The sequence below is a fragment of the Papaver somniferum genome, chromosome 9 (assembly GCF_003573695.1).
Source record: "Papaver somniferum cultivar HN1 chromosome 9, ASM357369v1, whole genome shotgun sequence".
NCBI lineage: Eukaryota > Viridiplantae > Streptophyta > Magnoliopsida > Ranunculales > Papaveraceae > Papaver > Papaver somniferum.
The window spans coordinates 5,752,169-5,770,272 of record NC_039366.1 but is presented as its reverse complement, the minus strand read 5'-3'; the positions used below and the strand labels follow the sequence as shown (position 1 = coordinate 5,770,272).

Here is an 18,104-nt window from a genome sequence, read left to right as displayed (position 1 = left end):
AAGTTTAGATACTCTACTATCCTTAATTTTCTTGAGTCTGCAAGAATAATCGTACGGAGTACAAGCAGGCTTACAATCACACTGATTGTATCTCTTAAGCACAAAATTCAACATAATGAGAACGACTAAGACTATAAATGCTAGATTATCTTCTAATCCTCATCCCTAAGATTACATCAACAAGGCCTAAGTCTTTCAAGTCAACGTTCTCATTCAGCGCATGTTTTTTTTTAGTGGAATTAATCACATCTAAGTTTGTATCAAGTATAAGCATATCATCAACATACAAGCATACAATCACACAGGCATCCTTAACAAGTTACTTGTAAATATACTTGTCAGATTCATTAACTTAAATCCACTACACATTATTACATGATCAAATTTTCCATGTCACTGTTTACGTGCTTATTTGGAACCATACAAATATTTATTCAACTTACAAACTTTTTCTTCATAATCTTTCACTACAAAGTCCTCAGGTTGGTCTATGTAAATTTCTTTATCCAATTCACAGTTTTAGAAAAGCTATCTTAACATCCATCTGATGTATTTCCAAGTTGTTAATGGAAGCAATATCAATTAGCATCTCAAGAGAAGTAATTCTCGTCATAAGTGAATAAGAATCAAGAAAATCTACACTTTCTTTTAGTTTATATCCTTTAGCTACCAACTTAGCATAATAATTTTTCTACAGTTTCATCTACCTAACGTTTCCTCTTAAAGATTCATTTACATTTCATGGTCTTACTCCCTGGAGGTAAACTAGCAAGCTCCCAAGTCAGGTTCCGACGGACTGAGTCCATTTCACTAAATGAAGCTTCTTACCAGAATGGGGTTTCAGTAGATATCAAGGATTCTTTACAAGTACGAGGCTTAGACTAAGCTAGGCATGTTATGAAGTCGGCTTCATAAGAAGTCTCAAATCTAATTTTTTTTTTTTTTGTTTACTTATCTTAGGCTCAACCGTAACTTCATCTTCCTTTAAGATAAGTTCTGACTATTTGAAAATAAATCTAGGGATCAACAACACATCTCTAATGAGGTACAGGTTTAAGAATAAACATCTTCAAAGAACTCAGCATCCCTAGATTATGTAATAGTAATCACACCAAAGTCAGAAAAAATCACACCAAAGTCTGAAAAATCAGAACACACAACCAAAAATCTATATGTAGAAGTATACTCAACATACCTTATATGAAGACACAATCAACATTTTTGGTTTCTATCTACTTCTTTTAGGAAGACGAATGGAAAACTTAGTCAAACACCCCCACACTTCGACGCATTCATAAGAAGGTCATCTACCTATCCATAAATCATATGGAGTTTTATCTGATCCTTAAGGGTACTCTATTCAGGATATACTAGTTAACATGACTGCCTCCCCCACAAGGACGCAGGTAATCCTGAACTAATCAACATGACAATTATCATCTTCTTAAGGATACAGTTGTTATGTTCAAGGCTTCTAATTGGTTTTGAACTTCAAGTTTATACATCTTAAGGCTTTTAAGGCATCATCCTTATCCCTAAGCAAGTATACAAGACATTACCTCGTACAATCATCTACGAAAGTTATAAACCATCTTTTACCACAGTGATTTTAGGTTGAACTCATGTCATCTAGGCCTAACTGAATTAATTCTAAAGTCTTAGAATTACTCAGAACATTTGTGCTAAAAGGTTTTAAAGAAAATTTGATTCTTCACAGATTTCACTTTTTTGTTCAAAGTCCAAACTAAATTTGGGTACGCTAAGCATTGACTTATAAGTTTACGGTTACAAGCTTACCACATAAAACAATCAATCACATAAAGAAAGCACAAGAATCAACTATGTTCACATCATCAGTTTTTTCCGTTAAGCTTATATAGACCCAAAGTCCTATAACTCTTGCTTAAAAAATAACTTCCTTGTTACAACAAGTTTTCCAGAAAAAATTAAGATCTTAAATATTTTTCCATCTACAATAAAACAAGATACAAGATTTTTGCATATGCTTGGAACATGAAAACTTCATTCAATGTGAGAGTATTACAGATATGAGCTTCTTCTCGACCTTTTCCTTTTATGCAACCTCTATTGCAGATGAGTTACTCAAAAAGAGTTTCTCGACATCCCCTATCCTATGATAGGAGGTGAACAGGTCTCCGTTTCAACAAACATTCTTGGTGGCTCCAGAGTCCACCTTCTGGTCTCTCACATTGGTTGTTAAAATAACTTCCGACATCATGTCAATGAACTGTTTCTAATTTGTTTCAACTAAATTAGCATTAACTTTCTACTTATTAAGGTTTTATGTTGTCTACACTTTACTACCGTATGGCCCGGAATTTTACAAACATAACAATCACTCTTAATTAAAGTAACGCCGGATTCAGTTTTACGAAACATACCTTTCTTATGAAGACTACGGTTAGAGTTGTGTTTGATATTCCCGCCTTTGTCAGCTTTGGAAGACTTGTGTTCATCCACATGCACCTGGTAGCCATGTTCCTTTTCAATTTCATGTCACAATCTTCGTTTATACTCTAACCACGGACACGGTAATTTCCCAATCACCTAATACACCACATCTCACAAACCTTAGTTCCGAAACGGAAGATAAAATATGAGTTTTGAAGATAATATCTAGATTTACAAACTTCGTTTGAACCACCATATCAAAAAATTCATGATTACCCCATAAAAAATACTTTAGTTAACAACAAAAGTTTGCCCGTCAATATTTTTCAGGAACATTTGTCTGTTTTGTAAAATATCAAAAAAATACTTTTACAACTCCAAAAATTCTGAAATTTTACGTGGGTAACTATCAGGATGTCTACTACGTTATGTCAAAAGGGTTCATCGAAATTCCTTCTAGGTTAAGAGATAATCTCGAAACTCTACAGCTGACCAAAAAATTGTTTTTGTTTTTCACTCCACAATTAACATCCATGATTCACAAACCAACCAACCATTTTCGATTATTACAAATTCTAATGTCTTAAGATTGTTGGGTGCAATAATTAAAATAAAGAAAAAATCAAATAAGCAAAAGTTATTGATACTTATCTCCTTTATAATGGAATTGATCGATTGACAAAACGAACGAGCTTCTCATATCTCCACAACAGCAATAAGGCAAAACTTTGGAAAAACAGAGTGAGTCACGTGTTCAACACATTGCCCTTAAGACATTAGCACCCGGCTACACTCAAGAGTGATGTTATAGCCTTCACAGGACGGATATCTCCAGGATAAAACACCCTACTACACCTACTACTAGCATATGTAGTAGATGCTCAACTTGAGCTTGGCAACTCCGAGAAAACCGTTAAGGAAAATCGCGAACTCTTAAGAAACGCTATAAAATATTTTCTTTTAGGGGTCCCTCTAAAATATAGAGCAACCTCTTTCCAATAGATTTTACAAAAGTAGTGAATTTCTTTATATAATGGAATAAAACAATTTAAGAAGTGGAACAATTTTTTTATATAATGGAATAAAACTCTTTCAGAAGGCCCTAAAAAACAGTTTTTCAGGGCCGAATGTCCGGAACAGTTTTCCCCATCCATGAGTTTCACAACCTTTCCCATCTATCATCTCTCAAAATGAATGAGAACTTTGGGCTCAATTTCACATTCCCCATTCAGCTAGCCAACCTGACTTCACTTTCTATTCTTGAGTTAGCAGACTGTCAACTATATGGTTCAGTTCCTTACCTTCCTCAACTTACAGAACTCGACGTGAGGGGTAATTGTAATCTTTATCTTGATGCAACTAGGATATTTAAACGTCAATGGCCTGAACTCAAAAAACTTAAGATGTCATTCACCAAAGTAATCGGTCCCATTCTGTCTTTAATTTCTAACGCGCCGGTTTTGGCATGGCTTGATGCTTCATCATCTTCAATACAAGGAGCTCTACCTTTTTCATTATTCAATATTTGTGAGAAACTGGAATATCTTGAACTCAGTGGCAATTCTATAACAGGTCCTATTCCCTCTCAAATCTCTCATCTAAAACATTTGTACTATCTAAACTTGGCTAGAAATAATATCCAAGGTCCAATACCAAACTCTGTTTGCGATATTTTTCCTCTTCAAAAACTCGTTTTAGAAGAAAATGATATAAAAGGAAACATACCAAGTTGCGTAAAAAAACTCGAAAATCTTAGTTACTTCAGTATTTCAAACAACTCCATTCAAGGCAACGTTTCTTTCATCTCTTTCGTTAACGAATTAAACTTAACTGTCTTAGATCTTAGTTCAAATATGCACCTAACTGTAGTTATAGATCCACACTTATATTTGTACCATAATCTTAAACTTAAGGTATTAAGGTTGAATCATGCAATTTCGAAGGCTCTTCTGCTTTCATTTGTAACTTGACTAGCCTGGTTGAACTGGACTTGTCTTATCTTAAGATAACCGGAACTATCCCTTCTTGTCTCTTCAAACTCATACATCTTGACATATTAGATTTATCATACAATATGTTTTCCGGCATCATGCCACTTCCACCTCCGAATCTTTTAGCATTTGATGGATCAAATAACAAATTAAGCGGTGAAATTTCGGTGGAAACCGGAAAAAGGCTATCTAATGCTATGATAACCGTCCTATACAATAATGAGCTTTCAGGGTCAATTCCATTTTCCATATTCCCCACAGAAGACAGGGAAATACTTGACTCGGAATCTTACGGTATCCTTGATCTCTCTAACAACAAATTAACGGGGAGCATACCTACTAATATATGGCGTGGGAGCTCTCTTATTTTTCTTAACCTTGGCACCAATAATCTGACCGGAATAGTTCCAAAAGAGCTTGAATTTGCCAAAAACTTAGAGGTTCTTTTGTTAAATGACAACAATCTGGATGGTACGATCAATTTCATTAGTGCACTTCATAACTTGAAATATCTTAACTTAGCCAATAACAACTTTGGGGGTAATATACCAACTACTTTGGGTTCACTCCAGGACCTTACAATCATTTCTTTAAGGTCAAACAAGTTAAGTGGGATAATCCCTGAAGAGATTATTCATTTGCAGAAACTCCGTGTGCTAGATTTTTCTCAAAATAATCTCTCAGGCCATATTCCTGAGAAACTAAGGGGTTTGAGTGGATTGATAAAAAGTGATTCTAGTCATCGATTCAGTTTTTTTTGGTAATTATCAGTTGCCATTGGTAACAAAAGGGATCATGGTACAACTTAAGGAGTTTTACAACTATATATCTGTGGTCGACCTATCATGCAACATTCTTGATAGAGACATTCCAAAAGAGATTGGCTTTTTAAAAGCACTATTGTCTCTTAACTTGTCCCATAATCAACTTTGCAAGGATATTCCAGGGAATATTAGGAACTTGTCTGCTCTAGAGTCGTTGGATTTAAGTTCCAATAAATTATGTGGAGATATCCCACAATCTTTAACAACAGTTGACACTCTTGGGGTTTTGAACTTGTGGGAATAGAATAAATGCCCCTCCTTCTCGCGGGTTTTAAGAATTTTAAGAATACCCTTATTCATCAGTAATTATATACCCTCCATGATCCAAAAGAAATTTTTAATTTTCAGAATCCCTTAATTAACCTTCTGTATCTTAATACTCTACTTTGTTTCTTCTTCTCGTAAAAACGAAAACTAATCAAATCCCATCACCCCCATCTTCATTGTCGCTACCTCCACTGTAGCACCACCTTCACTGATCCCACTACCAGTTCAGTACCACCTCCACCAAATCTACCACCAGCGGCACCACCACCTTTTAAACAATCGATTTAGATCGATTTTCAACTTCAAAACTTAAATCCAATGATGAATCAACAAAAAACGAAATCCTAAAACCTATCTCGAGTATCAAAATTATTAAATTCATCTCTATATCAACTGGATTTGGCTTGAAGAAACTAAAATCGATGATAACTATGTTAGATCGTAATTGTTTGCATCGATTGGGAAGCGTGATTAATAATAGAATTTTCAATGAATTAAAATTTATTATCATGTTTGTCTTATGTAAGTTTCTGGTGCTGGTGGTGGTAATAGAGCTGGAAAGAAGCTAAAACGTTAAGATTGATAATGGAAATTGTGGTGATTTTTGTTGGAATATGGTGAAATTGGAAATGGACAGGTTGGAATGTTGGTTGCAGTGAGGTCAAAGTAATGAAAAATTGGTGATGGGGATAGTGGTGAATCCGGTTGTTATGGTGGCTGCGGTGGAGATTGGGTGTGACTATTGGTGGTGGTGGTGGTAAGGTTGGAATGATAGATTCGTGTATTACTACTCCGTCGACTGTTGAAGTTACTGAATCGGATTTGGAATTAAAACAGGTTTGAAATTTTTAGAATTATGTTTGTTCTTTTGTTGTGGTTGATTTCTTTGGTTACTGATAGCTCTCTATATTTGTTGCTGCATCTTCTTTAACATAGCACTGTTTAGTTTGTGATGTCTGCATGTCAGTTTCCTGGCAAGAAAATCACAGGCAGGGAAGGGAATGGAAAACAATGAAGATTCAGCTGTAGATTTTGATGTAGTTTTGTGGTTGTAAGTATACAATTTCTTATTTCATGGTGTTTGTGTTGTAGATGTACAGTGATTGAAAGGTAAACATGGTCATTACTTAATTAGAGGATTTATGAAAGAACAAAATGGATTCTGTTTCTTTACTATGCCACTTTTCACAGTCTAAATAAACAACAATGAGCCTATATGGATTAACATCCATAAATTCATTAGTATATACGATCTCGAGTTGCATTAACAATTATTTTTCTGCCTATATATGATCTCGAGTAGGCATTAACAATTTCAATCTCTTTTGTTGGCAGACTGGTGCGCAAATTTTATACTCCAAGCATGCCAGAACTAAAAGTTCAGTTAAATAGAGCAAGCCGGCTTGTATTGAAGGAAGACGACATCGTTAGTATTTTAGAGAGTGAGGATGTCAAGATCTTAAGCCCATGAGAGATCGTCTGTTAATTAAGGTATGCTTCCACCTTAGTTTGTTAGATTTTTCTCAATTTAGAGGATCCTAGATGATAATAAGAAGTTGCTAGGGATTTTAATAAATTGGAGAAAGAATTACATTAGCTTTTTACTATGAAGGGTAGGACCTAGTATACAGATTGTTCACACCTCCTCAGTCTTGCCTCCAACGTTTATGCAGTTCAATTAAGAAATGTTAGGGGCTGTAAATGGTGGCAGTGGTGAATTTTAGGTTCATAAAGTTTTAGGTTCAACTGATGGGTGCTTGATTATTTCTGCAACCTTGTTTGAAAGCCTGTGTTAATGAGAATGCAGAAAAGAAAATAAATTAAATTCAGTGATTTCACGATTACGCAGTGTTTAATTTTGATAGTTTAATACTTTAATTTCATGTACAGTACTATAATAGCATAGTTTATGATTTGAAATTCAGTAATAGAATATGACATTACATGTGACCTTTATCTGTATTTTTTGTGTTTTCCATTTATCACTCGCAATGCACTTGTTTCTGAAAATTCGGCATCATAATTACATTTGATAGTTTGGAGCTTCTACGTTTGTGAATAATGTTGTACGTATTTGTTGATTTAACAATTTCATTTGCTTGAATAGTGTGAATTGGCAGAAACATTGAAGTAGCTATGTTTGACGAACTTGTGGTGTAATGGTAACACACCTGACTCCACGTCAGAAAATGCGTGTTCAATTCACGTTGGGTTCACACATTTTAGTACATCAATTTTTAGGATCAACTTTGGTTGTTGACGCCAAATTTCGGGATCAACTTCCATTGTTCATACAAAAAAAGCTGGAATATGTTATCAGTTATTGTGTCAACAAAGGAAGTTGATCAACTTCCATTGTTGATACCAAATTTTGGGATTAACTTTGGTTGTTGATTCCATTCACTGGGATCAACTTCCATTGTTGACACATAAAAATTGATATCTTTTCAGTTATTTTCTTTACTTTGGTTGTTGACTCCATTTACTAGGATCAACTTTCTTTGTTGACACAACAAAAGTGGAATACTTTTCAGTTATTTGTGTCAACTTTGGTTGTTGATACACAAAAACTTGAATATGTATTAGCAAAGTTATTTTTGAACTTTTAATTTTGGATCAACTTTAATTGTTGACACCAAAATTATGTGGCGGTGGCGGCGGCGGAGTGGTGGCGACGGTAGCGTTAGTGTCGGTGACAGTGGTGGTTGTAGCGGCGGGGGAGGTGGTGATAGTAATGGAATATTAGTGGTGGCGGTGGCTAATAGGTGGTGGTGGTGGTGGCGGTGGCGGCCGCGGCTAATAGGTGGTGGTGGCGGCGGCGGTAGTGGTGGTGGTAGCGATGAAGTTGATAAACAAAGAAATTTGTTGTATTTGAAATAAATAAAAAAATTATATAAGCAAGGGTATTAAGGTAATCTATTTTGAAATGGATAAAGTTTTTAAATGACATGAATATATTTATTGTTGTATAAGGTATATTTGTTGGGAGTCAAAACCGGAGGTATATAATTAATGTACCCTTTGAACTTATCTTACAATAATTTGAGTGGCAGGATTCCAAGGGGAACCAATTTTGATACATTGGGTTTGGATGGTACCACTTTCACTGGGAACGATTTATTATGTGGTTTCCCCACGGAGAAAACTTGCAAAGGTGATGATAATAATAGTACAAGTGTTGCTAATCCTTCAAATAAAGTTGAGGAAGATGACCAGGATGATGTTAAAGAAAAGGTTTTGTATGCTCCTGTTGGCTTGGGATTTGTAGTTGGATTTTGGGGTTTGTTTCTCATTTTGCTTCTGGAAAAGGAGAAATTGTGGTTTCCATATGAGAGATTTGTTGATTATGTTGTCATTAGAATTACAAATTATGTTCAAAACAAGAGACGATAACAAGTATTTATTATTTTATTTTTTTTATCGGTAAATAATGTTTTATAAATAGAATAGCGAGTACAAAGTACAAACCCCCGATGAAATCTTCTAATACAAGCAGTAAAAGAAGCCCAGCAGAAAAGACCATAGCCTATTGTAAGAATACAAGGCCCAAGAAATGCTATCTCACAAACATACTTGTGAGAGCCCAACAGAAAACCCGCCCAACGGAAAACCCTAACCCTATAAGGGCACAAACTGGACTGGATAGACCCTTCTTGTCACCTGAATCTAACCTGCAGCCACTTCCGATCGATCCCCCACCTACTGAAAATCCACCACCGTAAGACTTAACTTCTGCGATCAAACACCATCATCTTCCACGAAATCGTCGCCACTTTTTCCATCATGCTAAACAGGTACCTGAGTTGATGAAATCAGTGATTTCGTAGGATGTTGATTGATTGAGGAAGAACATAAAACGTGGATAAGCAAATATATGAACAGAATCAACAACCCTTCTACAAACATTAGGAGAGAAAGATCAGGCAACCAAACAACACCACTATAACTAAAACACTTCAACCCAAGAATAGACAGTGATGAAACGTCTCTATGCTCTAAAGAAACAACAGAAACCCCATGGAAATAAAGCATCACTGGAAACTTTGAAGATTTTGGTCAGGGATGATATCGAACCGGCCACCATCGCCAAATAGAAATCGTCTTCCGTTTTTGTTGCAGAAAAAGAAGATAGATGCAGATCTGTAAAGGGGTGAAAGGGACAAAGAGAAAGAAATCAAGATGGAACAAGAAGGCCAAAGAAATTACACTAGAACAAAATAGACAAGAGTTAATACTAATTTTACTAGCCTGCTCAGATTTGGTCTTTAGACTGTGAGTGAATAAGGGTGTTTGTTAGGCGAAGAGAGTTTTCGAGAGAGGAGATAGAAGAGGAGAGAGAAAAAACTCAACCGATCAAAACAATCAGAGACAATAATAAGTAGTACTCTAGCTTTTCAGGTGTAACTTATATTGGTGTTTTTCAGGTGTAACTTGGTAATTTGTTTTTCGTTTTTTCTCGAAAGAACAAACATTATATGAAAGAGAAAAAGGCCAAGCCAAGATCAGAGTTGTAAGAGTTACCAAGTCAGCGAGACTATAATCCACATATGAGTCTGCAATATAGCTTTGTTATAACCCAATTTCCCAACACCATAACTACTTTACCATTGTACTAATAAGGTATGCAATGACCTAGGCTAAAGGTATTAAGGTTCAATTCATGCATTAACTTGACTAGTCTTGTTGAATTGGATTAGTTTGTCTTATCTTAAACTAATCCCATCGTCAACCTAAATAGTTTGGTTCAATATGCGCTCCCACATCCTAATCCTTTAGGTTTCGATGGATCAAATAACAAATTAAGCGGTGAAATCTAAATATAAGTATATAGAAACTAGAAAGATTTAATTTATTCATGCAGAAAGGAAAAAACTAACAATTTATTCATGCAAAAAGGAAAAAACTAACAGAAGTACGATTATCGGGTGTCCATCGGGTGCACCTTGCATCTCTTGTTCAACATGTTTGAAATTACAGTATGATCACTAGAAGAAGAAGAATTAACAACCAGCAACGGTAATCTCAATATTCCACACGTAACTTTAAAACATCTTGGTTCGCTCTCGAAGAAACCACCAGAAGGAAACGCCAACCTTAATGTACCGTCGAGTTTCATATCAATGCTGTAACATGCATTCCTCTGATCATTGTTGAAATTCATAAGATCAGCACCTTGTAGTCTCATGGAGGTACTACCCTGAAACACTGCAGGAAGTAATGTCGTATTCTTATGGCCCTGACGGAACGGAGCGAAAGAAACAAAACTCATATCCTTACCATAACAGTTTGTTCTTAATTCCAGTTCGTCGTACCAAACATATATAATCTTGTTGCTATTCCTTAGATTGATGTTCACGGAAAGATTGTAGTCAAGTACTGTATTATCACCATCACCGGAACTGGTTAAGTTGAATTGTGTTAATGATGCCTCTGTGACACGGAACTCGATCATGTTTTCGTATCGAAATTCACCTAAAATTTCGTGTGTCAATAGTACTATGCCCATTGTCATAAAAGGAATTAAACATACTAATGTTAGGATACCCATAACGATATCAGATTTCGACATCGTACAACAACGAGCCATAGAGATTAATAATTGTGATACTTAAAGGAGGAGGATTCAGGGTTCAGGAGGAGGATGTTGCATCCCTAAAACTTACTGAAGTAATCTAGTTGCAAAGAACAAACCAAATCAGAAGCTCGCGTAAACGACAAAGCTCAAAGCAGCTACATTAAAACCCAGAAAAAAAAATGGTGTGGATTCTAGTTTATCTCGTGGGTTATTTATATAGTTGGCCGAAATATTTATCATACAAGTGAAGGGTTCCATAAAACTCTGAGGAACACCTAGCAAAAAAAACTGAAACTCTTTAAGTTAAGAACCGAAACTCCCAGGTCCTGATATTTTGTGCTAATTTGAAGGAATCCGAAGGAATGTGTTAACAAAACCAGATTTTTTTAGGTTGTTCATTTTTTCCTTACTCAACTGACCCCTCCAGATTTTAGGATGGTCTCCTTACCATAACATTTGATTTCGATGGAACAATTATATGTGTACGGGCCGTGAGTTATAACCCCAAAGTTTTGCTACCCATTCACAAAAAAACCCAAGTAACAAAACTAACACAAAAGTCTCAAATAACAAAAGTAACACAAAAGTCCCAACGAGCATCACATCCACTAACAAATACTAGCACTACCATCACCATAAAAAACACCACCACTAACCAGAACTAGTACCACCAAAAGTTGGTTTCATCGTAAATTTATTGTTTCATCATTAAAAATTTTGGTTTCATGATAAAAAGTAGGCAAAAATAAGTTAAAACCAAATTTGGTTTCATAATAGAGGTTAATAAACCAATTCTGTTTGGGGTTTTTGTATCAATTTTTTAAAATTCGGAGTTTTTGTAAAAATTTTGTTTGGAGTTTTAATGGATCAAAACATTTGAACAGATTTTTTGCATTCCAAATTTGGTCCCCTTGATATTTACTACTAGTTCTGTTTCTTAATAGTGTTCAATTCGGTTTCACATTTAGTACTATAAAGGGTTATGCAGTGCAGACCTCTTGGGCTAGTACTATCTATAAAGGGTCAGACCGCTTAGGTTTGCCATACTATTGTTTTGTGGTTTGACTTGTTCTTTTGTTGTTTTTCATTTCCTTTTTCTTCTCAATAAATTTCTCTCAGTGGAGTTTTTCCCCAGAACATAAAAACAGAAAATTATACAATGATCTTAAACTAAAAACTAAGGAGTTTTTCATTTTTGATTGAAAAGAATTTTCCCTATAACTACCTTACCATTGTACTGTAATGATATGGGGTGAAGATTTTGTTGGAATCTTGCAACAATGAACAGCACGTTAGACGTATCAAAATAATATGTAAAGAACTAATCCGAAACAACCCTACTGAAATAACTTGACGAGGGAAGAATCACAGGTTCAACAAGTTGTCCTTAACACATTAGTTCGCGGGTATACTCGAGTTGAGTAATGCTAAACCCCTCACAGCGAAGATGTGTCCAGGATAAGACTGCCCGATATAACTTGAGTTAGCACAACACAAGTTACCCTCTCTCCGAACTCAGCAACGGAGATGGAAAGTAAAAACGCCGCACAAACAAAGGAAGAAGATAATAAAAAGAATTACTTCTTATGTGTTTTGAAAACAGAATTTCGAGTTATATTTATAAGATGAAATACTTGTAAATCAAGTTAGGTTTTGATTTTCCTCAAAAACAAGTAAAACACGTAAAAAGAATTTACCCATAAATAAAACTCTTAAAAATTAATTTTGAAATTAATTTTTTAAAGAAAACTCGCCAAAAAAGAAATCCGTGCAAATGTGTCCGATGCACTTGATCGAAGTTACTAGTCAGGCCTTTATATTTTGTTGCTGCCGTGAACTGTCCGAAATCCATCCACTCCTTTGTTTTTTAGCTTGATCCATCACCTCAAATTGAGTCTTTATCCTTGATTGTGTCTTGAAGTGATTGATAAAGCTAATGATTTAAAATCCGATACGATTCACGATATAAAATCCTTCGTTCCAAGATTAATGGACAAAATAACAAATTAAGTGGTGAAATCTCGATATAAAGTCACTGGAAGGGAAAACTTCATTCATGCACAAAGAACTCAAATAAAAACACATAAAAAGAAACAAAAGGTAAAACCTGAGAGAAGGTACGCCTCTTCTTGGCGTGGGACACCTTGTTGTGATGTATTTAAATCTGCCCGGCTATCGGGTGTCTATCGGGTGTACCTTACACCACTTGTTCAACAAGTTTGAAATCACAGTTCGGTTATTAGAAGAAGAAGAATTAACAACCAACAACGGTAGTCTCAATGATCCACACCTAACTTGGAAACATTTTTGTTGGCTGTCGTATAGCAACCACAATCTTAATTTACCGCTGAGTTTCACATCAATGCCATAACTTCCATTCCTGTGATCATTGTTGAACTCCAGAAGGCCAGCACCTTGTAGTCTCATCGAGGTACTACCCTGAAACACTGCAGGAAGTAATGTCCTATTCGTATGGCCTTGGCGGGACGGAGTGAAAGAACCCGAACTGATATCCTGACCATAACAGTTTGCTATTAAGTACAGTTCATCATACGAAACATCCATAATCCTGTTGCTGTTCTTTACGGTAATGTTCATTGCAAGATTGTAGTGAAGTATTGTATTATCACCGCCGGTAGGTCAAGTTGAATCACTACAAGAAAACATGGCTTTGGTGACGATAGATTTTGCAGCGAAGAATATTTCATTGCTAAAGCTTAGTTATTGTGACCAAAATATTTTTTGTCACTGTTGTTAGGCTTTTTGTGACGGAACTCGGGTTTCGTCACTCACAGGTTTTTAGTGACCTTATTTAGAGACGAAATAATGTCTAGTCACTAATAAGTTTCTTGTGATTATAAATGTTTGTCACCATTTAATTTTATTGTGATGATGCAAAAATATTGACACAAAATATTTTTGGTAATAATCTATAAGTTTCGTTACAAAAGAAAAGTTCATACTGACAAAATTAATTCGTCACTAACTATTTTTGTAGTGACGAAGCAAAATGTTTGACACTATATTTTAGTTTTAGTGACCGTCGACTTGTTTGGTTGCAAATATTATATAGTAACAACTTCTAATCATCACAAGAAAGAACATTTGCAACGAACTAAATTTTGTCGCTTTAGTCATTTTCAGTGACACTATAACTTCACCGTAGTTCGTGATTTCAGTGATTACTGAAATGTCGTCCTAAAAAATTATTTATGGTGACAAGAAAGAATACACAACGCGCTAGTTAGAATGAATTTTTGGTAATAATATTTTTTATCACGTAAAATATAATATTTACCACTCTCCCGAACTTGTTGGACTGTCCTGTTGAACTTTGTGAACCCCACTGTATGACTAGCTAACCGATATAAACTGAGTATATTCATTCATGATAACTATTCACAAGTTTAGATTAGATTATGCAAAATTGATTACAACTGGATTGGATTTGTTGATTATCAATCATGACGAATACATAGATAAACCAATTATGGTGATTATATTCGGCCATCGTGACTATGATTTAGCGACTTTGATGAAATTATATAAAGTTGAATACCATCAAATCGTACGTTCTGACAATTTGTCAAGATGAGTATGATCCGGTAATGTTGGCTGAAAATTAAGTATAATTGGATTGAAATGAATGAAAATCAATACAAAAAAGGATTATATTTGATTATTATTTGGTGATATCGATGAAATTGTATAGAATTGAATACAGATGGAGTGAATTTGTTGATAATTTGTTGACACGGAATTTGATCATGGTTTCGTATGGATAAACTTTTAAGATGAACAGTGTACCTCCTACTGTTCTTTGGAACAGTGTATGGATAAACACACGAATAATGCGATATTAATAACGTAATTAAATATCGAACTTGGGCACCAGCGAGCCACAGATATAATAGTTGTGATACCCAAAGGAGCTAGCTAGGAGGATGTTGCAGCACTAAAACCTGGGGAAGCTAGTATTAATCTAATTCCAAAGAACAAACCAAATCAGAAGCTCGTGTAAAAGGGAAAACGCAAAAGCAGCTACATTAAAACCCAACGCAGAAAAAAAAAAAAAAAAAGTAGAAAAACAACAAAAAGAATTGTGTGAATTTTAGTTTGTCTCTTTGGGGTATTTATATGGTTGGTTGAAATAATAATCCTACTAGTGAAAGGATTTCATAAATCCTAGTAGAAAAAAGAAAAAAAAAAAATCTCGTTTTTAGCAACTTTACTACATCCACGGGAAGCCGGACACCGAGAGAGGATCAGATGGTCTGAAATGTCCCTGGATAAGGGTAGATATAAGTGGGCCCCACAATCCTCTCACACGGTGCACACTTGGTGCTGCTTCTTCACTCAATGTACCATTTTTGTTTTGGCTGATAGGATGGGAACTCAAACAAATCTCTATTCCTTAAAAGAGATAAATCTTTAACCTATTACTAGATTTGTGCCCGTGTTATGCACCGGGCATATGTTTTTTTTTAATTTGGTGTGCGTGGGGCTTCGTTCCGTCCCGAGATGATGTATTTTTGATTTTGTGTGCCCGTATAGATGTATGTTTTAATTTGGTGTGGCGGAGGAAATATATTAAATATGTGGAGAATATGTGTAGATTTTATTTATTTATTTTCTTTTAACTTGATGTGTGCGAGGCTTCGCCCCACCATGTGGCGATGCAATTTTGATATGGTGTGCGTGCCCGCCCCGTGTAGATGTATTTTTGATTTGGTGTGGCAGCGAAATGCATTAAATATGTGGAAAATATGTGGGGTCCTCCCCACCCCGCCCCCTGGAGATGTATTTTTGGTTTGGTGTGGCGGGACAAATACATTAAATAGGTGCAAATATGTGCAAATTTTACATATTCTTTCCGTTTACCCCCCACATTATATATTAATTTGGAAAATATAGTCCTAATATAATAATTACTCGATTTCCAAATTGAATTTGGACTTCTACAAAATTCCAAACACGGTAAATTAGGTTTTCCTTTTTAGTGTGTGATTTTTAAATCAGTCATACGTTCCCAAGTGTCATCATCTAAATATTGTCACTTCACAATTCCAAATTGAATTTGGTTTCCTTTTTTAAATATTTTTCTTATTCTTTTTAAATTAATCATACGTTGTCAAGTGTCCTCACCAAAACGTTCGTTTCACAAAACTCAAAAAAGATCTATTTCGACCAATAAAAGGTGAAGATTTTCTCACGATTCAACGTGGGGGCTTTATTTGTCGAGGCCTTTAAGTCTTTAAATTATTTCCAATTTCTAACCATATTTCATTCATGTTTGGTTCAGAAATATATTTTCAGAAAATTGACTCAATTCCCTTCGACCAAACAGGCCAAGAACCGAAACTCCCCCTCCAGATCTTTTGTGCCAATTTGAAGGAATCACGAGGAATGCGTGATGTAACCAAATCAGATTATTTTTACCATTTAAATATTAAAGTTAAGCACTTACTTTTTTTTTTTTCTTTTTTTTTGTAATGCAAAGTTAAGCACTTACTTGAAAATGACTATTTTAGCCCTCAAAACTGAATCGAGAGTGCCATCTAGGATGTTGCCACGTGGCAGTATTTAGATCGAGCGGATGTAACGACTGTATCAGAAAGCTATAAAATCCGAGTCCATTCAATACCATTAAGATTGGGCCATGCGTTACTTAGGCAGGCTCCATACCCATGAGCAAATCTCCGGCAATAAATAAGTAAATAAAAATAAAAATCCGATCTCTTCCTCTCAAAAAAATCAAAATTTAGGGTTAGGGGTTTGAATCCAAAGCAGGAAAATGGCAACAGAGGAGAATTCACAAGATTCATCAGTACACAAATTAAGATCACCGGAATCAGGATCAGGAGACATGGTTGATATGATGTTCGCCAAACGCGGTTGTTGTTGTGGTAATTGGTTACCCAGTTGGGAAAGAATTCGAGACGATTATAATAACGATCAAGATCAAGATGGACGATGGTGGAGTAAAGGAATTAGCGTTTTCAAGAAAATTAGAGAATGGTCAGAACTTGTTGCAGGTCCGAAATGGAAAACGTTCATCAGGAAATTCAATAAGAAAGGAGGAAATCAATATCATCAGGGGAAGAAATTTAAGTATGATCCGTTGGATTATGCTAGGAATTTTGATGATGGAAGAGCGAATGGTAATTTTGATGATGATTTTAGTTATCCTGATTTCTCATCTAGGTATGCTTCCATTCCTAATTCTTGTAAATCTTCTATGGATCTTGGTAAAGATGGTCCTTCTTTTACTTGAATGAATTTACATTTTCTCAACAAACAAAAATTAAACCGATTGAATTTGAATCCCAATTCCCATGGGCATAATTGAAATGAAGATCTCATTGTTGTTTGGAATTGAAAAAATGTTTTTTTTTTTTTATGGGGTTTGAATATTTGGTGAATCTTGATTCTCTTCTCCTGATAAAGTCATGATCATGATTGATTAGATCATCAAATTAGTTATTATTGTCAGGTGGTTTGTGTTGGAAATGGAGTCATATTTGTACCTGGTAATGTAAAATAATGGTTTGATTTGATAAAACCAGGCTCAATGATGGTCTAATTTGATAAAATCAGATTCAATTTTCTCATGATTAAGTGTAGTGGTTTTATTTGTCTTTGCTTTCTTTATTGTTGAACAAATATGACAGTGATGTGTTTAGTTGATTGATTGATTGTTTGATTTTGAGCCTGTCAAAGTAGGGTTAGCAATTTGGTGTTGGTGGCTAACTGGCTATGTGTGAGGAGCGCCTAAGGCCCCCTTTCACAACATAGGTCGGTGGTTTGTATGAATTCTTAGGACCTGGAGTGATGACACTGTTGTTGAACTAGCTAGTTTGTGTATTGCCATCTCTAATGCTTGAAATTTTAAGCAAGATGATGCTCCTGGGTTTTTGATTTAAAAGGAGTGATTTAGACTGTTTGGAGCAAAACTACGAGGGAGACACCAATGGTGGTTTGGAAACTCGTTTCATCATTGGAATAGGTAATGGGCTAAAATGCAGTCGAGCTGTT

The 18,104-nt window shown here is 35.3% G+C and overlaps 1 protein-coding gene and 1 long non-coding RNA gene across 2 annotated transcripts; both read left to right on the top strand.

The window, feature by feature from the left end:
- The first annotated feature begins 5,449 nt into the window (after positions 1–5,449).
- On the top strand, positions 5,450–8,901 carry LOC113308461. Its single transcript, XR_003339806.1, has 4 exons — positions 5,450–6,331; positions 6,441–6,545; positions 6,830–6,985; positions 8,548–8,901. It is a non-coding gene; the product is annotated as an uncharacterized LOC113308461 (long non-coding RNA).
- A 7,962-nt stretch (positions 8,902–16,863) lies between these two features.
- LOC113311219 lies at positions 16,864–17,343 on the top strand. The gene has a single exon (XM_026560063.1). The coding sequence runs from the start codon at positions 16,864–16,866 to the stop codon at positions 17,341–17,343; it is 480 nt and encodes a 159-aa protein (XP_026415848.1).
- Positions 17,344–18,104: the final 761 nt, after the last annotated feature.

Excerpts from the sequence above, each read along its gene's own strand:
- LOC113311219 (XM_026560063.1), top strand. The coding sequence starts at position 16,864 with ATGGCAACAGAGGAGAATTCACAAGATTCATCAGTACACAAATTAAGA.